The sequence below is a fragment of the Pichia kudriavzevii genome, chromosome 2, assembly GCF_003054445.1.
Source record: "Pichia kudriavzevii chromosome 2, complete sequence".
In the NCBI taxonomy this organism is placed as follows: Eukaryota; Fungi; Ascomycota; class Pichiomycetes; order Pichiales; family Pichiaceae; genus Pichia; species Pichia kudriavzevii.
Window position 1 is genome coordinate 2,221,429 of NC_042507.1, and position 20,689 is coordinate 2,242,117.

The window sequence follows — 20,689 nt, forward strand, 5'->3', positions numbered from 1 at the left end:
TTCTGCTACTGATAAATGAACAAAGTTGGGCGATATAGCTAGTTTTTTTTTTCTATCATTGCCATCTAATAACAGAAATGCTAGTTCCACCCCTCAATTACTCGATGGTCGATATTGGGATATTTCGATGTTCAAGATTAGACGCCATCAATATATCATTCTTGAAGTCGCTTAGTTTGAATACCATCTTGTGGATCAACGAGGAGAAACCCCCACGTGCTATACGACATTTCATCGAGGAACATGACATCAGAATACACCACATGACTACGTCGGGAACGGTTGTTGAGGAGGATATCAATGTAGAAGCTCAAGAATGGATGGTTCTAAAACCAAGAATAGTCTCAGAAGCCATTGAGGTGCTTCTTAATGTCGACAATTATAACTGTCTAGTGGTAGACACAAGTGATGTCATTGTCGGTGTTTTAAGACACATCCAACGGTGGAATTATTCTGCCATACTCAATGAGTATCGTGTCTATGCCAATAAAACCAGCTATCGGGCAGAGATTTATCTTGAACTAGTTCGAGTGGAATTAGTAGAGCCACTATCTTGTCCCTCAAAGACAGAGGAGGACCCTGTGCTACACTCAGAATCGACCACTGCGGTATCACCGGGCGCCCCAGCGTCCTCCATAGACGTGCTACCGTCCTCGCTTTCCCGTTCTCCCCAAATTCCCTCGACGCTTCTGCGCGCGGCAGAGCAGCGGCGCCGCCAGAAGCCGTCCGTGCTACCGCCATCTGCACCACTCTTAGTGGGTCTTCCCTTGACGGTGGCGCTCCCACCGAGAGAGAAACGTCCTTCTTGGCTTGTAAAATTGCTGGGACAGAATAGATTGATTGGATAGAGTGTATAGTTTGATTAGAAGGAAAGAATGCGCGAATTTATTGCCATTTATTAAGGACTCATTATAAATTGGCTAACAGTAAAAGTGAGTTTTTTTGCGCGCATCCGGAAAGTGAAGAGGAATTTGAACTACTGCAAGTTGAAAATCAACAGCGGAGGTTCTCCTGGGGAGAAGAAGAAGAAGAATAAGAAGAGTTAGAGATGTTCTTTGAATTGTCATAAACTGACGTTCTTTTTTTTTTCTTTTTTTTTTCTGAAGGGAGAATCAAAGGAATAAGGAAAACAAGAAAGACCATAGAGTAAACAGAGAGCACTATGGGGAAGAGACAAAACCAGCAGAGTGATTCTTCACCGATGAAATTAGAAAACGCGTCCATAGGACAGGATCCAGAAGATAACCAGAATCAGGATCCTCCCAAGGTTATTTTGCTTCCAGAAGGTATGCAAAATGGTACCAAACGTAGAAGGGTTGTTAGGGCGTGTGACAGATGCCGGAAATTGAAGATCAAATGCTCTGGTGATTTGCCGTGCATTCATTGTACAGTCTATAATTATGAGTGCACATATGCACAACCAAATAAATCAAAGAGGAAACCACCACCACCACCGCCGGCATCGTCCTTTGTATCGAAAGAGGGAAGTAAGAATCACGAACATGGACATGGACAGACGCAAGCAAAATCGCCCTATATTAAACCAAAGGTGAATTTCAAGAGTGTCAATACTGTGAAAAGTAAAACACCTCAATCTCAATCAATGGAGAGATTCAATTCGTCAACTGTCTCGGTACTTGCGGCCTCAAATCCGGAGCTCTTCTCCAAACTCACCGATAGGTTGAAACTATACGATGATATCTTGCATCGCTTGTTACCGGATATTAAGTTGACCGACTTGAATGATAATCCCAAACCTATTAATCCAATGAAGTTAATGACTGCATTGAATAAATTGAGACAGAATAATAAAGATGTATCTAAAGCTTCAAGTAAACAGATTGCCAAAGTTTATGACTCGTTGCCTGATATGCCCCTACCCAGTATACCCATCTCAAAATTACCACCATCGCAATTCTTACAGCCTGATCACTTGCAGTCGCAGCCGCAGTCACAATCACAGCCACTTTCACAGCCGTCCCAGGCACCAGAAAATCCATCTATTTCACGAATAAACAGCAGCTTGAACCTCAATAGTAATCAGAGTCAAGATATTGATGGGTCGTTGCAGTCTTCAATGGGTAAAGAGATCAAGATTATCTTACCTTCTAGAGAGGTTGCACTTGATCTAATCACAAAAACCTGGGAGAATGCATGTGTTTTGTTTAGGTTTTATCATCGTGTGGCATTCATTGAGGATTTGAATGAACTTTATGATACGGACCCAAATCAATATTCTAATAAACAACAGCGCTTTTTACCACTTGTGTATTCGGTTATGGCATGTGGTGCGCTGTTCTATAAAAGTGATGAAAATACCTTAAAACTGGCAGCTTCAAAATCCGGAGAAGGGAAGAATGATGGAAACAACGGCGAGAAGGAGGAAAGTGATGATGAAGATATAGGCGTTGGATCTCCGGCTTCAGATCATATCCAAAGACAAGACGTCGAAGATGAAGGTTACAGATATTTCATAGCTGCAAGGAAACTAATTGACATCACAGATACAAGAGATACTTATGGCATCCAAACAATTGTCATGTTAATTATTTTTCTACAATGTTCAGCCAGATTATCGACATGTTATGCGTATATTGGTATTGCATTACGTGCCGCACTCAGAGAGGGGCTGCATAGAAAGTTAGACTACCCGTTCAATCCGATTGAATTAGAAATTAGAAAAAGACTATTCTGGACAATATATAAGATGGATATCTATGTCAATACGATGCTTGGACTACCAAGAACAATCAGTAGTGATGATTTTGATCAAGACATGCCTATCGAACTGGACGATGAAAACATAACTGTGACTGGCTACAGGTTTGATAGGCAAGGCGATAGACTATCCAGTTCAGGCATTGCAAATGCACACACGCGTTTGATTTTGATCATGAAAGAAGTCGTCACCAAATTATATCCAATTAAACCACAAAAGGTGAATAGAGATAATGATAATAACGCCAATAGCACCAATAGCAATGAATCGATGAGAAGTAGTTATGTTTATGAGTTAGAATTGCAGCTACAAGATTGGATGAATGGACTACCGTTGGAGTTGAAACCTGGTGTCGAGCCACCACATAAGTACTTGAAAGCTAACCGTTTGCTACATATTTCTTATTTACACGTTAAGATTATCCTATATAGGCCATTTATTCATTATGTGTCGGCAAAGTTGCGTTCGAATTCATTGCATGATGTTGTCTGCATTGAAAAGGCTAAGAATTGTATCAATGTTGCCAGACTGGTTGTCAAGTTAAGCGAGGATATGATCAACAAGAACATGTTGAGCGGGTCTTACTGGTTTTCAATTTATACCATTTTTTTCTCTGTTGCATGTCTAGTCTACTATGTTCATTTTGCTCCTCCTGTGAACAAGAATGGGGAATTGGACCAAGAGTATATTGCAATCAAGAAAGATGCTGAAAATGGTAAGAGGGTGTTGGACATTCTAAAGGACAGCAGCATGGCGGCACGCCGTACATACAATATACTTAACGCCTTATTTGAGCAGTTGAATAGGAAAACGGCTCGAGCTAGTTCTAAGAGTCAGGAGGAGAATATGGAGCAATTTGTACCTGCACATATGGCCAGTGCTAGCAACGACTTTGGTAACCAACAGTTCAGTAGTAGCAATGCGAATGAAATGGTTACCTCATACACGCCGCCATTTTCACAGTTCACACCGAATGGGAAGACGCCATTGAAGGGATTCACGCCTGACAATAGTGACCCAAATGGCATTACGGGGTATAAGTATGTTCCTGGGCCTATGGATCAAATGGAAATGAAAGTGTTTGGGCGGTTCTTGCCACCGTACATGTTGGACAAAAGTGAGTCGGAGAAGATCAGGAGAGACCGTTGGGCAAAAAGCAACCAGGCGGAGACGGCGATGCGAGGCGAAGGTCAAATGCAAGCGCAAGAACAAAGACAAGTTGCAGAACAAGTACAGCCACAAGGACAAGAAGCTGGCGGCATCTCGACCACACCTATGCAAGATCCGGCGAAGCAGGAAGATCTGGGTGTGTTTACTCCTGACATTCAGGGGTTATTTGATTTTATGAAGCACAACAACGATGCTGGAGACAAGGACCATGAGAGAAGACGCCAAGCTGGATCCCAATGTGGATCTGGAGTTGGATATGAGTATGGAGGTGGAAATGGAGGTGGAAATGGAGGTGGAAATGGAGGTGGAAATGGAGGTGGAAATGGAGGTGGAAATGGAAGTATAAGTGGAAACGGAGGTGAAGGTGAAGGTGAAGGAGGAAGTGACTGGATTGATGCTGAAGTGTTGGACACAACCAACGAGTTTTTCAACCAGGTCAACAATGCTATACCGTCTGGGCTAACGACGGTCTTCCAGAGTGAGACGGACAAGAATGCTACGAGGGATGGAGGTTTAGAGAGCGAGCCAGCACCTCCTGAGAGGACGATCGAGCTCCCCAGTCGGTTTACCAGTAACGAGGGAGTTGAAATGCTCGATGAGCTCTTGTTTGGAAGTGGATGGGATCATGAAAATGCTGGAAATTCCGAATCACCGGATCAACACTAAGGAAGGAGAAGGGTATTTATGTGTAAGTCCAACAAAGACATGCCTAGCAACAATGTCATCAAAAGTGGGCACATGGCTGAATTGGGATCATGTGCGATTAGTTGCTATTGTTATTGTGCTACAGTTATTCTTCACTTGCTGATGTTACCAATTTAAACGATATGATTATTATGTGCGCGCCATTTTTTTCGCAAAGTGTGACTTTTTGGTTGTTTTAAAGTGACCTACTTCCACTGGAAAAAGGGGGGGGGGGGGGTAGGAGAAATGACAACCAGGTTGGCAGAGAAGGACAGAAAAGAGAGCAAATGAAAAGACAGCACCAATACACGACACCTTTACCCCTTCTCCAATGGTGTTTCTTTATTCTCTTGAAATCAGGAGAAGTATTGGGCTATTTATGACTTTATAAATTTTTCATGTCAAATTTTTGTAAAGTACACAAACCAACAGTACAACGTATCATTGTACAAAAGTGTGGACCCGCTGTAAATGTATTTCTGTATACAGATATCCATACACACAGCATTTTTTAGGCCAGCCAACCACGCATAGACACACGCATAAACCCGTCAAGACATGTAAGAATGGATCTGGTTGCCGGATGGATACGGACGGTTTACTCCTTCACATGCAAGAAACGATTTCTAGGAAGTCATGGAAGAAACAGGGCAGAATGCGGTTATTTTTTTTTCTTTTGGAATTTTCACAAAAATTTTCTATTTCTTCTGCAGAAGAAAATGCATGGCGCCGAGTGAGACATTGTTCTATGTGGATATTAAAAGCAAGTAATAAAAAGGGAGGGGAGGGGGGAGTTACACGTTGAACCTTCCAATGGGGTTCAGAGAGGTGGTGAATTGGGTCTATAAAGCAGCGATGGAAGAGAGGGGGAGGGGGGCTATATAGACGGCCAACGTCCAGGTTTCGGGGCTGTCTTTTGTTTTGTTTTTTCTCCCCGGCAATTGGGGTGTACCCTGGTAGTTTTATTTTCACTTTGTCAGTTTCCATTTTAAAACCATTGTCTAATTGAGGGAGTAGAATTTTTCATGCTTTTTTTCTCTGCATTTCAACTTTGGAATTCAGTATGAACTGCACTACCGCTTATTTTAACTTCTTCCTCATGTTAATCCATTCTGCTTTACTTTACTTGGTTGTAGTTAAGGGTATTTTGTTTTTTTTTGTGGTTTGCGTTTTGGTTTTGTTTTATATTATCCTTGTATATTCGTCCTTGGGTTAAGCTAGGCTGGGTCAACTCACACTGCGCTGCTCAACTCCACGTTGGTCTCTCTCACCGTACTACACCAATATACACCCTCCACTTTCCCCTGAGAGGTTCTACACACGTCGCTGATAACTCTAGGACCAGTACTGTTGGTCCTCTTTTGGCTCCTTCATTCCTTTTTTCCCCATTACGTAACCAGTCAAAGTTATCTCCGCCAGCCAAAACTACGCCGATCGCTGGTTCCAGTTCCACGTTCTATCAAATTGACGTATATTTCTGCACACACACACACACAGAGTGAAAGAGAGAGAGTAACATACACACAATAGACACCGCTTGGCCAGCGCATTCTAACATGAAGAGACCCCCACATGTTAACGTTAAGGGTCTCTCTAGAGACATTCCAATGGAAGATCCGCCTTGTTCGCTACAGAGTAGATCCACTGTGGCAAGTCCCGCTGTGGGAAAAGAACGAGACACAGATACCCACACGCCAAGGAAACCTACACTGGCAACCACGATAGTCTCGGACACGCCAACAGCTGACACCGCATTAATACAAACTGTCTCAGAGTCTCCTACACAGAGGGAAAGAAACCCAACCAGTGTCGACGCCGCCAAATCAAGGGAAGACACCCTCCTTCTGAAGCAAAAGGGTGGTTTAAACGGTGCCAGCACCAACACCAGCACCAACACCAACGCCAACGCCAACACCAACACTAGCACCGCCACCACGAGTGTCTCCTCTCGGAAAAGGAAAAACATCATGTCTACAAAGACATTCAACCCAACAACCCCCCAAAACAACCCCCGTACTATCACCAAATATCAACAGGCCCCTCCTTCAGAGAATCTGCTCTCTGACAATGTACCCACTCAAGTGGTTTCTTCACACCCTCAAATGGAAAACGTGAACGATAACCACAATCAGGGTGTGACATCATCGGGTTCTCACTATATCCAGACGAATTCCCCCTACAACTCCCATGGCGCCCAGCCCCAAAATCCTCACGGTACTCTTCACATTCCTCTGCAGCAATCTCAACCTCAACCTCAACCTCAACCTCAGTCTCAGTCTCACACACAGGGCCAACCATTAACACAGACGCACATGGTGTATCCGGTTGTTTCCCAAGTCCCCAACCATATTTTTGCCACAATCAACCATCCCCTAAATTCATTCCAACAATACACCCCAATGAACTACAACTACCCCAACGTCTACTCTTATAATAGCTTCCCTAGGCTGAACTCGATAGTGGAGGACCCTAGTCTTGCCACAGCCCAGAGGAAAAGCTCAGTGCTACCGTCGGATATAGCAGCCTACTTAAATACACAGAGTAGTGACTCCAGCTTGTTCACTAGTCCTCATGAATTTACAAATAACATGAATGTTCAACCTTCAAACCAAAACTCTAGTTTTATCTACAACCCAAATATACCCGGTACAAATCCCAACCATCAAAATTCAATGCCTCTATTATATGGCACAAATGTTTATCCGAAATTGTCATTTGATCAAGGCCTATCCAATTACTATGGATTCTCAGACACGTCAATCAATCCTGGTTTTTCGAGAGACTATTCCATAAGTGGGAATACTACTAATAATAATAATCACATTAACACCACCAACAACAACACCACCACCAACAACAACAACAACAACAATAATAATAATAATAATACTAATAATAATAATAATAATAATAATAATAATAACACTAATAATAACTCCCCCGTACCAATACCACCCCCTGTCCCTGTTTCCTCCACTGGCGGTAGTGGAGGTGAAAGCACTGAACGTCTTTCATCTAGTGACAAGACAAAATCATCAAATCTCTCTAGTCAAAATCAGCAGTTTGTTTATGATTCATACCTCAATACAAATGGAACCAATGACTTGATATCCATCCGTCGCCCAAGTGAGCATTTGGATCCCTTCTTTGCTGCAAACTTACAAAACCCCTCAAACTCCAATAACTCAAGGAAAAACCGAAACTCAATCAGCTCTAATTTCCTTATACCAGCTGGTTCTTTCTCTATAAATCCCACACAAAACTCAAATGGATCGATATCGTTTATGCCAGGACACAGCGCCTCAAACTCAAGACGTAACTCTTTCTTCTTTAGGAGGTTTCCTTCAATTGCGCAGTTTCCACAAGAATTCTCCACTCAAGAAGTTGACAATTTTCTTAAAAGAGAAGGGAGTCAGGACATATTAGACCAAGCTAGCCTATTTCCCCCAAGTTCATATACTAACGCAAATGCGAATGTAAATGCAAATGTAGACGCACATTCAATTATAAACTCAAATGCAAATGCAAATGCAAACGCAAATGCAAATACCAAAGTAACTACTCAACAAAAGTATGGATCCCAAGTATCCACCTTTTCGAGAACTTCAACTGGCTCGTTATCCCAGTACCATACGAATTCGGCATCGCAATCGAGAGCTAATTCAAACACAAACACTAATACGAATCCCAATTCAAATCCAGGTTCTAATAGGTCTTCAGCAACACCTGTGGCAGCTGATGCCACTGACGTTGAGAAAAATCCAAACAACACAACACAACCTTTTTCCTTACAGCATCAAGTTTACCCAAATATGTTATCTATTCAGCAAGACCAGTATCTGCAAATCCAGCAGAACAAAAGGCAACAAAATGATAAACTGTCAACCAGGAAGAAAGTTGGTAGAAGAATTGAAGAGAACGAAAACGGCGAAGAAAATGCAAAAAAGGGAAAAGGAAAAGATGAGAGATTTGGGCTTGTTGGTGACCTCGGTGATTCAACACCGAGCCCCAATAAAGGAAAAAGAAGGTTGGAAAATAGCGGTCAAAGTACTAATAGTTTTGAGTCCAATGTCAAGATCAAGAAGGCGACCAAGAGGCGTAAAGTGAATAAGAATGACGTGCATTTGAAGGCTGAAGAAGAGAACAATGCAGAAAAGCCGTTAATTGGTGCCACCAAGGTAGACCAGCTCATGCTAATCATCCAGGCGAGACAAAATGGTGTTTGCGGAGACATCAAACAAGCAGACGATGGCAGAATCATCAAGACCGATGAAAATGGGAATGAGGAGAATTCAATTTTGCCAAACGCAGACGAACTAGTTGGAGGAGTTGAGAAAACTTCAGTCAAAGCTGACAAATCACACGAGTGTAAGTATTGTCACAAGAAGTTCACACAAAACACCCATCTAGATGTCCACCTTCGATCACATATGGGTGTCAAGCCTTATAAGTGTGAATATTGTAACAAAAAATTTACGCAGGGAGGCAATCTAAGAACCCATATGAGGTTACATACAGGTGAAAAACCATTCAGTTGTGACAAGTGTGGCAAGAAGTTCAGCCGAAAGGGTAATTTGCAGGCGCATCTGTTAACACATGAAAACCTGAAGCCTTATGTCTGTAAATTTGATGGCTGTGAGAAAGGGTTCACACAATTGGGAAATTTAAAGGCCCACCAAAATAGATTCCACCTGGATAAAATCAACGAATTGTTCAACAAGTTGGCAGTTATGGGCCAGAACAACCAATCGATTGATGATTTACCAGAGAAGGAGAGGGACCTGTTGAACTATTTCTCCAGTCTATACAAGAATCTAAATAAAGGAATAAAGGGAAGGGGAAAATCTAATAAATCTGAACAAAATAACCCTGGACAAACTAATTGAAAACAAAAGCAGTCTCTTTTTTTGCTTTCCTTTGTTCAGCCAACCAACATGCAAAGAAGGAGAAAATATTTTTAATTTATAGGAAACATCTAAATGTATACGATATAATGGCTCTGTATCATAATAATATCATTGGCGGCATTGATTTAGTCCATTGTTAATGCAATATTAGCCAAGAAGGAACAAGTAAGGAGCGAGTTTGAAATATTCAAGTTTGTGAGAGAAAAAAAAAACTTAAGAATTTCACATTTTCTTTCCACTACACCTCCTTCAAAACTTCTTGTGTTTCCCATTTGATTCCACTTATTCCCAGTGTCCAATTACATCCACGCTTTCATCTGTGAAGATTGTATTTTGGCGATAATACCCCGGTGATAATAGAAGAAAACAAAGACATGTCAGCAGTTGAGCAAAAGCCTACAGCAGATGTCGAAATGACCGATATAAATGACCAAGAAAATGATGTTCAAGTTGACAATAACAAGATTAAGCTTCTACCGGGTGCAACAAGCGACGGGTTTGCAGCATCTTTTCAGATAATCGACGAAGACCACACATTGGGAAATGCGTTGAGGTACATGATTATGAAGAACCCAGACGTTGAATTCTGTGGTTACTCTATCCCCCATCCAAGTGAGAACAAATTGAACATCAGAATCCAGACGTACGGTGGAATGACTGCAGTCCAGGCACTCCATAAAGGTTTGGACGATCTGGCCGACCTATGCACATTTATCGAGGAAGATTTCAGTACAAAAGTGGCAGCAAAGGACTACTCCACCGAAGAACCTTAATTTCTAGAACCTTTTCTCAACATCATTTCATCAGAAGTCTCTTCCTTTTGACAGTCCGCTGCCGTACTTTATATATATACATATAAAATTCACCTAAAGGTATATATTTACTCCGCAAAATACATTGTATAGTTAGAACCACCCTTGTTAATTTCAAAACTTCTTTGTCTTCGAAACGGTTAAAATAAAGTCAAGATATCTTTCATTTCATAAATTGGTTCTGTAAACGGATGAAATAGAGAAAATACTCAAAATGGAAATAAAAAAAACCGGCAAAATTTTTTTGTGCTGTTTTTTTTTTTTTTGTCCTTAAATTTTTTTTCCCCTAAAGTTAAACGAAAAATTTTTCAGCTAATTTTTAATTTGCAGTCCTTTATCTATTCCCCATTTCCACTTGTATTCTTGCTTTCTCCTTTATCCTTTTTCTTACAAATTTTTTCCTTCTCTTTCCTTTTGTATCTTTCATTAGTTGATAGAATATAGCAGAATGGGTTACGAAAACGACAACAGAGGTTCTTACAGATCATACGGTGGTGGTGATAGACAAAGATATGGTAGAGACGATAGAAATGGTAATTATGGAAACAGAGGTGGCGGTAGAGACTTTGGTGACAGAGAATTAGGTGATAATCTACAAAAGCAGAATTGGGACCAACTGTCTCTACCAAAGTTTGAAAAGAATTTTTACAAGGAAGATCCAGTAGTCTCTGGAAGATCCCAAGAAGAAATTGATCAATTCAGAAATGAAAACGAAATGACAATTGAAGGTCATGATATTCCAAGACCAATTACTTCTTTCCAAGAAGCAGGATTCCCTGATTATGTTTTGAAGGAAGTTTTAGCTGAAGGTTTTGATAAACCAACTGCTATTCAATGTCAAGGTTGGCCAATGGCTTTATCTGGTAGAGATATGGTTGGTATTGCTGCTACTGGTTCTGGTAAAACTCTATCTTATTGTTTACCAGCAATTGTTCATATAAATGCACAGCCACTATTGAAGCCAGGTGATGGTCCAATTGTCTTAGTTCTTGCACCAACTAGAGAATTGGCTGTTCAAATTCAAAAGGAATGTTCTAAATTCGGAAAATCATCAAGAATTAGAAACACTTGTGTCTATGGTGGTGTTCCAAGAGGTCAACAGATTAGAGATTTAGCTAGAGGTGTTGAAATCTGTATTGCAACCCCAGGTAGATTGTTGGATATGTTAGAATCCGGTAAGACCAACTTAAGAAGAGTTACCTATTTGGTTTTAGATGAAGCTGATAGAATGTTAGATATGGGTTTTGAACCTCAAATTAGAAAAATTATTGATCAGATCAGACCAGACAAGCAAACTTTGATGTGGTCTGCTACATGGCCAAAATCCGTTCAAGGTTTAGTTAGAGATTATTTGAATGATTACATTCAAGTCAATGTTGGATCATTGGAATTATCTGCTTCCCATAACATTAAGCAAGTTGTTGAAGTTGTCACTGATTTTGAAAAAAGAGATAAAATTTCCAAATATATTGAAACTGAAATGGAAGATAAAGAATCAAAGATTATTATTTTTGCATCAACCAAGAGAGCTTGTGATGAATTAACAACTTACTTAAGAAGTGAAGGTTGGCCTGCACTTGCCATTCATGGTGATAAAGAACAAAGAGAAAGAGATTGGGTTTTACAAGAATTTAGAAGCGGTAAATCTCCAATTATGGTGGCAACTGATGTTGCAGCAAGAGGTATTGGTATGTATTGAATTCTCAACTTCCACTTTTGAGCTTACTAACTTTTCATTTCTATTTATTTTCACATGCCTGGGTTTAGAATCACAAAGATTTTTTTAAGACGTGGGAATTTGGTTAGAAAAGCAAGAGGTTGTTTTTCTTCTCCATATTGGAAGACCAAGTGTCTTTTTTTTTTTTTTTTTCGAAATCAACAAAGAGAGAAAGAAAGAAATCAATACTTTTGAAATGCTGGACATTGAAAGAGTTTGAATCAAGAATAAAAAAGGCATGCCAGATTTTAGTGTTGTTGATCTTTTTTTTTAGATCTTCAATTCTTTTATTTCTTGGACATTTCTTTTTTAGAAAAAACAATACTATTAGTTTTGTTATGATGGGATTGAGTTATTTTAGTGCATGGCGGAGAGATTTATTGTTGACCCATTTGAGAGATTGATTTTTATATCATGCATTAAATAACTTTTTATATTTTTTCCAGAAAAAAAACTAATGAGAAATTGTTTTCTTGATTATACGAACTCGTAGTATTATTCCCGCATGTTTTTCTTGTTAGAGAACCCACGTAAAAGAAAAGAGTCTAAACTGGGCATTTTATCGAATAAGATGTGGAAAAAGTAGAACCGATTGAAGAGTCAATCAAATTGAAAACAACTTACTAACATTATTTTTCTTTTTTTTTTTAATTATAGATGTTAAGGGTGTTACATGTGTTATCAACTTCGATATGCCAACTAACATTGAAGATTACGTCCACAGAATTGGTAGAACCGGTAGAGCAGGTGCTAAAGGTACCGCAATTACTCTGTTCACCAGAGGAGATGACAAGCAGGCACATGACTTGATTGTTATTTTGCGTGAGGCAAACCAAGAAGTCTCACCTGAATTACAGGCATTAGATAGAAGACAGTGGGGTAGAGGTAGTGGCAGAGGTGGCAGAGGTGGAAGAGGCGGTAGAGGCGTTAGAGGTGGTAATAGATACGGTGGTAACAGAGGAGGCAACAGATTTGGTGGTAGATCATCAGGTGCTAATAATCAGCCACTAGGAGGTAATAGATGGTAATCTATTTTTTGCTATAGATATATATCGAATTGTATTCAAATTTGTTTTTCCTACTTGCCTCTGCTTGACTTTCTTATTTACTAAATAAACTTTTAATATATTTTATTATATTTGTATGTATTTATATACAAGCTGTTGACTTGTTCAATCATTTGGAAACTTCTGGGTATTTCATTCTAGGAAATTCGTAAGAGTAGAAATCTTTGTATTCCTGTAGCTGAAGCGAATCCAGTGGGTTGTTGACTGTCCAAAAGTTCAACGTTTGAGACTTCTTTGTGTTCAGTTCCCTAGTGAACAGGGGAAATACATTGCTGCTTTCACTCATACAAGAATGAACAGGCAATCCGGCATCGCCCTTGGTGATGTCTTCAATTCTAGCCGTCAATTCTCTTGCCTTCAAGTCAACCTTTGAGTCTGGACCATATTTTCTGTCTAGAATCTCTTTATACTGAACCAACAATGGAGATTCGAGGTATTGGTCGGCCATTATTTCATTTACCTCCATAGTGTAAACCATCTTCCAGTACTGTTCATTGTTCATGGGCATGAAATTCTTAGGCCCCAACCAGTAGCTACCTCTGTTCACCACGCCCTTGTTTTCTGGGTTCAACAAGGATAGTTCTCTTGCCAACTGGATCTCCACATAGAGGGGATTCGAGTGCGGGTTGTCAAAGTAGGAAACTTCACGTATACCGGTAATGACAAACATCGAGCCGGCCGTGAAGCTGGTGAGCCTGGTAAAGCGTCGTTTCCAGACATTCAGGCCGGGAGAGAAGCGACGAAAGGCCCCACCAATGAGAACTATACCGGCAGCCACCTGGATCCTGGCCATTGCTGTGCGGGCAAACAAGGCATCGTGGGCAGGCGCCAGGGGGCCCCAAATCAGTAGATTGGGGGACGCATACCTGAACAGGTGTTTGTAGACACGAGTAAATGTGGTGTCATTTGGGTCGTTCAACTTGTTGAATTCGATTTTGGAGGTGTTATCTGATGAAATCACCACCATTTAGTAAAAATATAGCTGCTTCAATACTGGGTACAACACTCTTGGACAATGTGCTTCTACAAAAACAATCGTATTTTTGGAGAAGACACACTGAGTCCAAGAGGATCACCTTCAATGTAACTTTTACACATGTGCCTCATACATGTCCATGACGCACTCCGTGAATATCCTCAGTGCTGTAAAATGCCGGGCTGTGTAGGAAATCGCATGGACGAAAAAAATGAATAGGGAAGTTTTTCTCGGAAGGCAAAGCCGGCGAGTCACGTGCTGCGACAAGAAATATGTTGTTGTATTCTTTTTTTTTTATTTTGTTCCGCTAGGGTATGGTAGTGTGTGAGACTGGAACAACCTGTTTTTCCGAGCGTCTTGATGGCCAGGGAGCACACCAACGACGCCAAGGGCACCATACGTTTGGGTGTTTCTAGGTAACGAGAACCAGAGTGTTCCTTGGGGACAGACCATGTATAGCCAATACGTGCTGCAACTGTCTCCTTTCCTGTTGGGTAGTAGGGGGGACAGTAAGAAGGAAAGAAGTGCCGAGTGGATCTCCGACAAATATAGAAGCAGTACAATGACGAAAAAAGTGTAAGAATGATGTAACATGCGCAGTTATCGGAGAAACGTCGACAATCAGGTAAGTGTCTGTGAATATTGGATAACAAAACAAAACACAGACATTCCCCCGGGGCTCTTGAGACAAGCGGAGAGGAAAGGAGAAGAGATGAACACACAATTAGAGTGGGGGTGTATTGTATTCCAAGTAAAACTCTCTATTGTGTGTGTCTCTAAACGCCGACACCCGGGAAAATCTCCGTACGGCCTTAACTACAGTGCCGCGTACCCCCCCCCCCCTTGGGCCGGGGTTAAGGAGGGGGGAGGTGAGAAGTACAGGTTTTGTGGAAATCTCACCCCCGCTTTTCCACAATAGACAATGCACTCTGTGAATGGAAAACGTTGGGTCAGCCACGTGGAAAGAAAGACAAAAGACGGTTGGGAAAGAAACCGGAAAATAGAGAAACGGGAAAGTAGTTCAAATGTTCATGACTATTGACATTAAAATTATATCGTCGACGTATATATGTATGTTTATAAGTGTATGTATGAGCGTGTACATATGTAAGTGTGTGTGTGGGAGTCTGAGAGGCGTTTTGTAATAGAAGGAAATTAATAGTGGGTATTAATTAGTAGCAGCAAAAGCGGGGAGGTATACACTCTCTAGACTTATTTGGAGGTGTCTAAGACCATTCTACCTAAAATCTTACCCTGTTCCATGAGTTCAAAGACTTTTGGCAATTCGGATAAACCGACAATCTTGAATGGAGACTTGACCAAGCCTCTAGTGTAGAAGTCAAGTGCTTCGGCGGTATCCTTTCTGTTACCGACATAAGAACCCTTAATTTCAATAGACTTGACAACGGCTTCAAAGACACCAGTTTTGACTTGTGCGCCTGCTGGTAAACCAACAAGAACAACCTTACCTAGAGGTCTAACGTATTCACAAGATTGAGAAATTGCAGCTTCAGAGACAGAGACATTGATGACACCATGTGGACCACCATTGGTTGCCTCTTGGACAGCCTTGACGATATCCTTGGTCTTTGTGAAATCAATAAATGCTTCAGCACCAAGGGATTTACACAATTCCTTCTTTTCGTCACCACCGTCAATACCAACAACTCTCAGACCCATAGCCTTTGCATATTGAATAGCAAGAGAACCTAAACCACCAGCTGCACCGGAAATACAAACCCATTCACCTGCTCTAAGGTCTGCAGTCTTTAAAGCCTTGTAGACAGTGACACCTGCACACAAGATTGGAGCAACACCAGCCAAGTCGGTTTCCTTGGAGATGTGTGCAGCTTGAATAGCGTCAGCAGTAGCATACTGTTGGAAGGAACCGTCGTGGGTGTAACCACTCAAGTCGGCCTTAGGACAGTTTGGTTCAGCACCTTGTTCACAGAATTCACAACCCATACATGAACCATTCAACCACTTGATACCTGCGTAATCACCAATCTCAAAAGAGGTGACGTTTTCACCCTTGGCAACAACAACACCTGCACCTTCGTGACCACCAACCAATGGCAACTTGGTAGCTAGAGGCCAGTCACCCTTCCATGCGTGCAAGTCGGTGTGGCAGACACCAGAGTACAGAACCTTGACTAAAATCTCAGTAGGTTTTGGCTTTGGAACTGGAATGTCCTTGTATGTGATTGGGCCGCCGTTTTCGTAAAAGACACAGGCCTTTTGTGTTTGTGGGATTTCGTAAGACATTTTTTCTAATAGGGGGAGGGGGGGTTCGTTTGAATTTAATTGATGTTAAAAGAAACTAAAATAAAAAAATCAAAGACAAAATAATATAATTGGAAAAATAACAAATACACATCAACCAATATACATGGCGGCAAATGGGTGTCCTTTTATAAGAGTTGGTGTACAATTTGTTATCTTGACTATGATGCCACCCACCCTCACATTGAGGCCCACCAAAGGTGAAAACCATCACCCTACCCTCGCGCCGACGCACCCCGTGTATGGAATAATTGGGAATTGACCATTTACTGCAACAATATCACTAGCGCCATTAGTAACAATAGAATTGGGACTATTTTCTATCCGACAATTTCCAGAACTTCCTCATTGAAGACCACTAGCCCCCGTTGGGTAATAACGAAAATGTAAAACAATACCACCGAACGGACTCCGGCGTTTCCCGCACTCATGCCCCCCCGCAGAAGTCTCGCCCGGGGGTGGGAACATTATTCTCAACGTAGAGGCTGCAAACAGGGGGGGGGAAAAAAAAAAAAAAAAAAGAAAAAGAAAAAAAAAATAGAAAATAGAAAAGTAACGCACCACCCCCCCCCCCACTCCCGCATTGCCGTTTTGGGCCGCGTCCGCACTGGTTTCCCTTACGATGCGCCCCGATTTGATTCTCTAAAATAACACCACTATCAAGAAGAGGGTCATGCCAACGGCTATTTACGCCATTACATTTTAGCCATTCTAGCGTGCTACCGCACATAAGGATTTTAATGGTATTGGATTTAGTGTTTACTCTATATATTTTATATAAATACAACCTTTACTAAACACTAAATATTATTCATATTATAATTGAAGCTAATCCGAATTTTGCCAAATTTCATCCTGCATAAAGGACACCATAGTTCTGCTACCCGTTTGTAACAATGGATGACTGGCTACTACTTGTGCAAAATGCTCAAGGCCAACACGTCGCTCCTCTATAAAGGACTCGCTGAACCGTTTCTTGTATGTGAGCAACCCACTCTCTGGTAATGGCGGCACAACGACCCTCTTGTTGTCACTCTCAAGGAGTTTCTTAAGCTTGACAAAATCACTAAATCGTCGACGGACTCGGCTCTCTCGTTTCTTGAAACACGGTATATTGGTCCGACACACAATCTCATAGTCGGTGTACTTGTTTGTCCCGTGTCCATGCGTAATGGGGTTGCAGACCTCGATTTCAAGCAAGTCCTCCGGCTCCTCGTACACCTCGTCGTGGACAGCGTATTCACCAAGTTCCTGGCTAAACGACACAAACGGATTCGACATTCTATAGAAGGGGTTGGGTGGGGGTATAACGACGGATGGTTCCAAGTTTAAACTTGTAGAAATGGTCACTCCTTATAGAACAACAGTATTTGTACACTGGAGTTTTTAGGAGAATAGATACAAGGGGGGGCGGTTGCAGTTAGGGGAAAATTCGCTTATATCGATCCTAAGGTTAAACAAACAACAGAAAGGGTAAAACAAACAAACAAAAATGGAAATGGGGATTATAACGGGGACACTATTAATTGATTTTTTTTTTTTTCTGCTCAAAGTGGTTTGTCGCATTTTCCCCTTTTATGTTTTATTTTTTTTAAACTTTGATAAATATGTTCCAATGTGTATATGAAGGATCTCCTTGTATTTCACATTTGACACTTGACATTGGAGCATCTAGTGAGAGAGCCGTTGGAGACCGTACAATATAGCATGGACATATCAGACGAAATACCGTATCCGCAGCTGGATTTAGGAGTGGACGCCGAAAAGGACCACATGGACAAGATGGGACCAAACGGTTCAGACAATCAGAGGTTCGACTACTATGGGGACAGTGTCCATCATGGCGGCGCCAGCAGTATGAGGGAAAATGATCTGCATAAAGGCGGGAATGCCGTCGGCAATGGCATAGAAGGTCTGAGAGGGGCGGGCGACGGTGGCGTTGATGAGCATGACAATAGCAATGGTAACGAGGAAGGTGATGACGAAGTAGCCCAAGGTGGTGGGGACGATGATGCTGATGAAGAACAAGAGGAAGAGGGGGATGAGGAAGAAGAAGAAGAAGAAGAAGAAGAATACGATGAGCGTGTTTACGAATTGGATGACGATATTAATGAGCCTAGTGGGGCGTTTGCAAATGTAGGACAGGGGCTTACTGGTAAGTACAAAAACTATATGATGCAGTACTGGCAAAACACCATTGATTCAATCGAGCGTGACGACCATGATTTTAAGAACCATCAGCTTCCACTTGCGAGGATCAAGAAGGTGATGAAGACAGACGAAGATGTCAAGATGATCAGTGCAGAAGCACCGATTCTCTTTGCCAAAGGTTGTGACATCTTTATAACAGAATTGACCATGCGTGCATGGATCCATGCCGAGGAGAACAAACGTAGGACTTTGCAGAAGTCTGATATAGCTGCTGCGCTTCAAAAGTCGGACATGTTTGATTTCTTGATTGATATAGTTCCAAGAGAGGAGGAAAAGAAGAAAAAGAGCGATTCCCATCGCCACCAACACCCGGATCACGTGCAGGAACAACAATTCTATGATAACAATCAATACTACAATTCTTGATAGATGCCAGCAATCAGATAGACAAATAAGTAATTGAAGGTAAATGGAGCAAAAAAAAACAAGAAGAAAAAAAATAACATTCAAATTATAAACTTGTGTATTTTAAGATATATACCATTCACTCAACTTCTGCAACAAGTTCGATTTCAACCTTGAGTTGCGGGTTTGCCAATTGAGTAACCACACACGATCTCGCCGGCTTGGTGATGAAGTACTTACCATAGACACCGTTCATCTTGCCAAAGTCGGCTGGATCGGTAATAAAGACTAGTACCTTGACAACACTGTCAAGCGACGAGCCAGCCGCCTGTAATACTGTCTTCAAGTTCTCAATGACATTGACTGTCTGCTCCTCGACCGATTCCGGCAGTTTCCCATCTCTGATTCCAACAGAACCAGAGGTGTACACTAAACCTTGCTTGGAGATTGTGGCTGCATTCAAAACATTGGACGCTTCTGGAAGTCCAACATCTTCCCAAGTTAGGACCTTGACCATCTTGAGCTTAGAAAATATGGGCGATCCGGACAAATTGGAGGATATTATGAGTTTGGAAGTCCAACAACGGTCAAAGTCGTTCCTATTTATATCAAACACATAATTCAAAGTGTTTATCAACTTTATCCTATAATGGAGATACAATTCCGACTTCGGCATTTTCCTTATCGGGAAAACAGCAGAAAGCTGAAATTTAACGCGCGAGAAAATCAAATTAAAAAAAAAAAAAAAAAGAAGGGAAAGTTTCGCGACTTTGTTCTTTTCGTCTCAGTTTGCCATTTCGACCTCAATTTCAGTTTGAGTTGGAATGTCTCCAACGAATGAAAACTCCCCTGTTAGTCAGCACGAGATTTTGTGCCACACTTAGATACTTAATTTTTTTTTCTTTTTTTTGGCATTTCTATTTGGAATGCCAGATTTGACCATTTTTATTCACATGGAAATGTATAACCATTTTAGTTGAGGTGTTTATTTTTGTTTCTCCCTTCAAAAAGTATCTATTGTGTGATCGACGTAACAACACTGACCACCACTATCCGACAATAATGGCCTTAATTGAAATAGAAAATAAAGATCAGTTCTCAGAATTGACTTCCGCAAGTAATAAGTTGATTGCACTTTATTTCCACACACCATGGGCTTCACCATGCATTCAGATGAACAAAGTCATAAGTACTTTGGCCGACTCTGCCCAATACTCAAATGTCAGTTTTCTTTCTATAAATGCCGATAATTTCCCGGAAATCTCAGACTTGTTTGACATTACGGCCGTTCCTTACTTTGTGATTATTAAGGATGGAACTATATTGAAAGAGTTGACTGGCGCTGATCCAAAGGAATTCATAAATGCCATTGACCAATTCAACGGACAATCTTTGGATCAATCGTCGACAAATCAATTGGCATCGTCCGCTACAGTGGAGTCCACCAGTACATCTGTCGAGGAAACTCCTGAACAATTGAATGCAAGATTACAGAAATTAACAACAGCTGCTCCAATCATGTTGTTTATGAAAGGTACTCCATCGGCTCCTCAATGTGGATTCTCCAGACAAATGGTTGCAATTCTAAGGGAACACCAAGTCCGATTTGGGTTCTTCGATATCCTAAAGGACGACTCCGTTAGACAAGGCTTGAAAACTTACAGTGATTGGCCAACATTCCCTCAGCTATATATTGGAGGCGTATTTCAAGGTGGTTTGGATATCATCAAGGAGAATTTGAGCGAAGATGACCTCTTCTTTGAACATGCCCTTGAAGAGTCAAACTCGTCCAAATGAT

The 20,689-nt window shown here is 41.3% G+C and overlaps 11 protein-coding genes across 11 annotated transcripts; 7 read left to right on the top strand and 4 right to left on the bottom strand.

Moving 5' to 3' along the window:
- Positions 1-77: 77 nt before the first annotated feature.
- C5L36_0B10410 (uncharacterized protein) lies at positions 78-848 on the top strand (the record flags this gene model as incomplete). The annotated part of the gene is made up of 1 exon (XM_029465424.1): positions 78-848. One exon carries the CDS (start codon positions 78-80, stop codon positions 846-848), a length of 771 nt encoding a protein of 256 aa, XP_029321283.1.
- A 314-nt stretch (positions 849-1,162) lies between these two features.
- Positions 1,163-4,555, top strand: C5L36_0B10420 (uncharacterized protein; the record flags this gene model as incomplete). Its single annotated transcript, XM_029465425.1, has 1 exon — positions 1,163-4,555. The coding sequence occupies one exon, from the start codon at positions 1,163-1,165 to the stop codon at positions 4,553-4,555; it is 3,393 nt and encodes a 1,130-aa protein (XP_029321284.1).
- Positions 4,556-6,129: 1,574 nt separating this feature from the next.
- C5L36_0B10430 (uncharacterized protein) lies at positions 6,130-9,459 on the top strand (the record flags this gene model as incomplete). Its single annotated transcript, XM_029465426.1, has 1 exon — positions 6,130-9,459. The coding sequence occupies one exon, from the start codon at positions 6,130-6,132 to the stop codon at positions 9,457-9,459; it is 3,330 nt and encodes a 1,109-aa protein (XP_029321285.1).
- A 395-nt stretch (positions 9,460-9,854) lies between these two features.
- C5L36_0B10440 (uncharacterized protein) lies at positions 9,855-10,253 on the top strand (the record flags this gene model as incomplete). The annotated part of the gene is made up of 1 exon (XM_029465427.1): positions 9,855-10,253. The coding sequence occupies one exon, from the start codon at positions 9,855-9,857 to the stop codon at positions 10,251-10,253; it is 399 nt and encodes a 132-aa protein (XP_029321286.1).
- A 487-nt stretch (positions 10,254-10,740) lies between these two features.
- On the top strand, positions 10,741-13,037 carry C5L36_0B10450 (uncharacterized protein; the record flags this gene model as incomplete). Its single annotated transcript, XM_029465428.1, has 2 exons — positions 10,741-11,980; positions 12,667-13,037. 2 exons carry the CDS (start codon positions 10,741-10,743, stop codon positions 13,035-13,037), a joined length of 1,611 nt encoding a protein of 536 aa, XP_029321287.1.
- A 148-nt stretch (positions 13,038-13,185) lies between these two features.
- C5L36_0B10470 (uncharacterized protein) lies at positions 13,186-13,869 on the bottom strand (the record flags this gene model as incomplete). Its single annotated transcript, XM_029465429.1, has 1 exon — positions 13,186-13,869. The coding sequence occupies one exon, from the start codon at positions 13,867-13,869 to the stop codon at positions 13,186-13,188; it is 684 nt and encodes a 227-aa protein (XP_029321288.1).
- A 1,395-nt stretch (positions 13,870-15,264) lies between these two features.
- On the bottom strand, positions 15,265-16,317 carry C5L36_0B10480 (uncharacterized protein; the record flags this gene model as incomplete). Its single annotated transcript, XM_029465430.1, has 1 exon — positions 15,265-16,317. The coding sequence occupies one exon, from the start codon at positions 16,315-16,317 to the stop codon at positions 15,265-15,267; it is 1,053 nt and encodes a 350-aa protein (XP_029321289.1).
- Positions 16,318-17,163: 846 nt separating this feature from the next.
- On the bottom strand, positions 17,164-17,616 carry C5L36_0B10490 (uncharacterized protein; the record flags this gene model as incomplete). The annotated part of the gene is made up of 1 exon (XM_029465431.1): positions 17,164-17,616. The coding sequence occupies one exon, from the start codon at positions 17,614-17,616 to the stop codon at positions 17,164-17,166; it is 453 nt and encodes a 150-aa protein (XP_029321290.1).
- A 426-nt stretch (positions 17,617-18,042) lies between these two features.
- C5L36_0B10500 (uncharacterized protein) lies at positions 18,043-18,912 on the top strand (the record flags this gene model as incomplete). The annotated part of the gene is made up of 1 exon (XM_029465432.1): positions 18,043-18,912. One exon carries the CDS (start codon positions 18,043-18,045, stop codon positions 18,910-18,912), a length of 870 nt encoding a protein of 289 aa, XP_029321291.1.
- Positions 18,913-19,030: 118 nt separating this feature from the next.
- On the bottom strand, positions 19,031-19,567 carry C5L36_0B10510 (uncharacterized protein; the record flags this gene model as incomplete). Its single annotated transcript, XM_029465433.1, has 1 exon — positions 19,031-19,567. The coding sequence occupies one exon, from the start codon at positions 19,565-19,567 to the stop codon at positions 19,031-19,033; it is 537 nt and encodes a 178-aa protein (XP_029321292.1).
- Positions 19,568-19,953: 386 nt separating this feature from the next.
- C5L36_0B10520 (uncharacterized protein) lies at positions 19,954-20,688 on the top strand (the record flags this gene model as incomplete). Its single annotated transcript, XM_029465434.1, has 1 exon — positions 19,954-20,688. One exon carries the CDS (start codon positions 19,954-19,956, stop codon positions 20,686-20,688), a length of 735 nt encoding a protein of 244 aa, XP_029321293.1.
- Position 20,689: the final 1 nt, after the last annotated feature.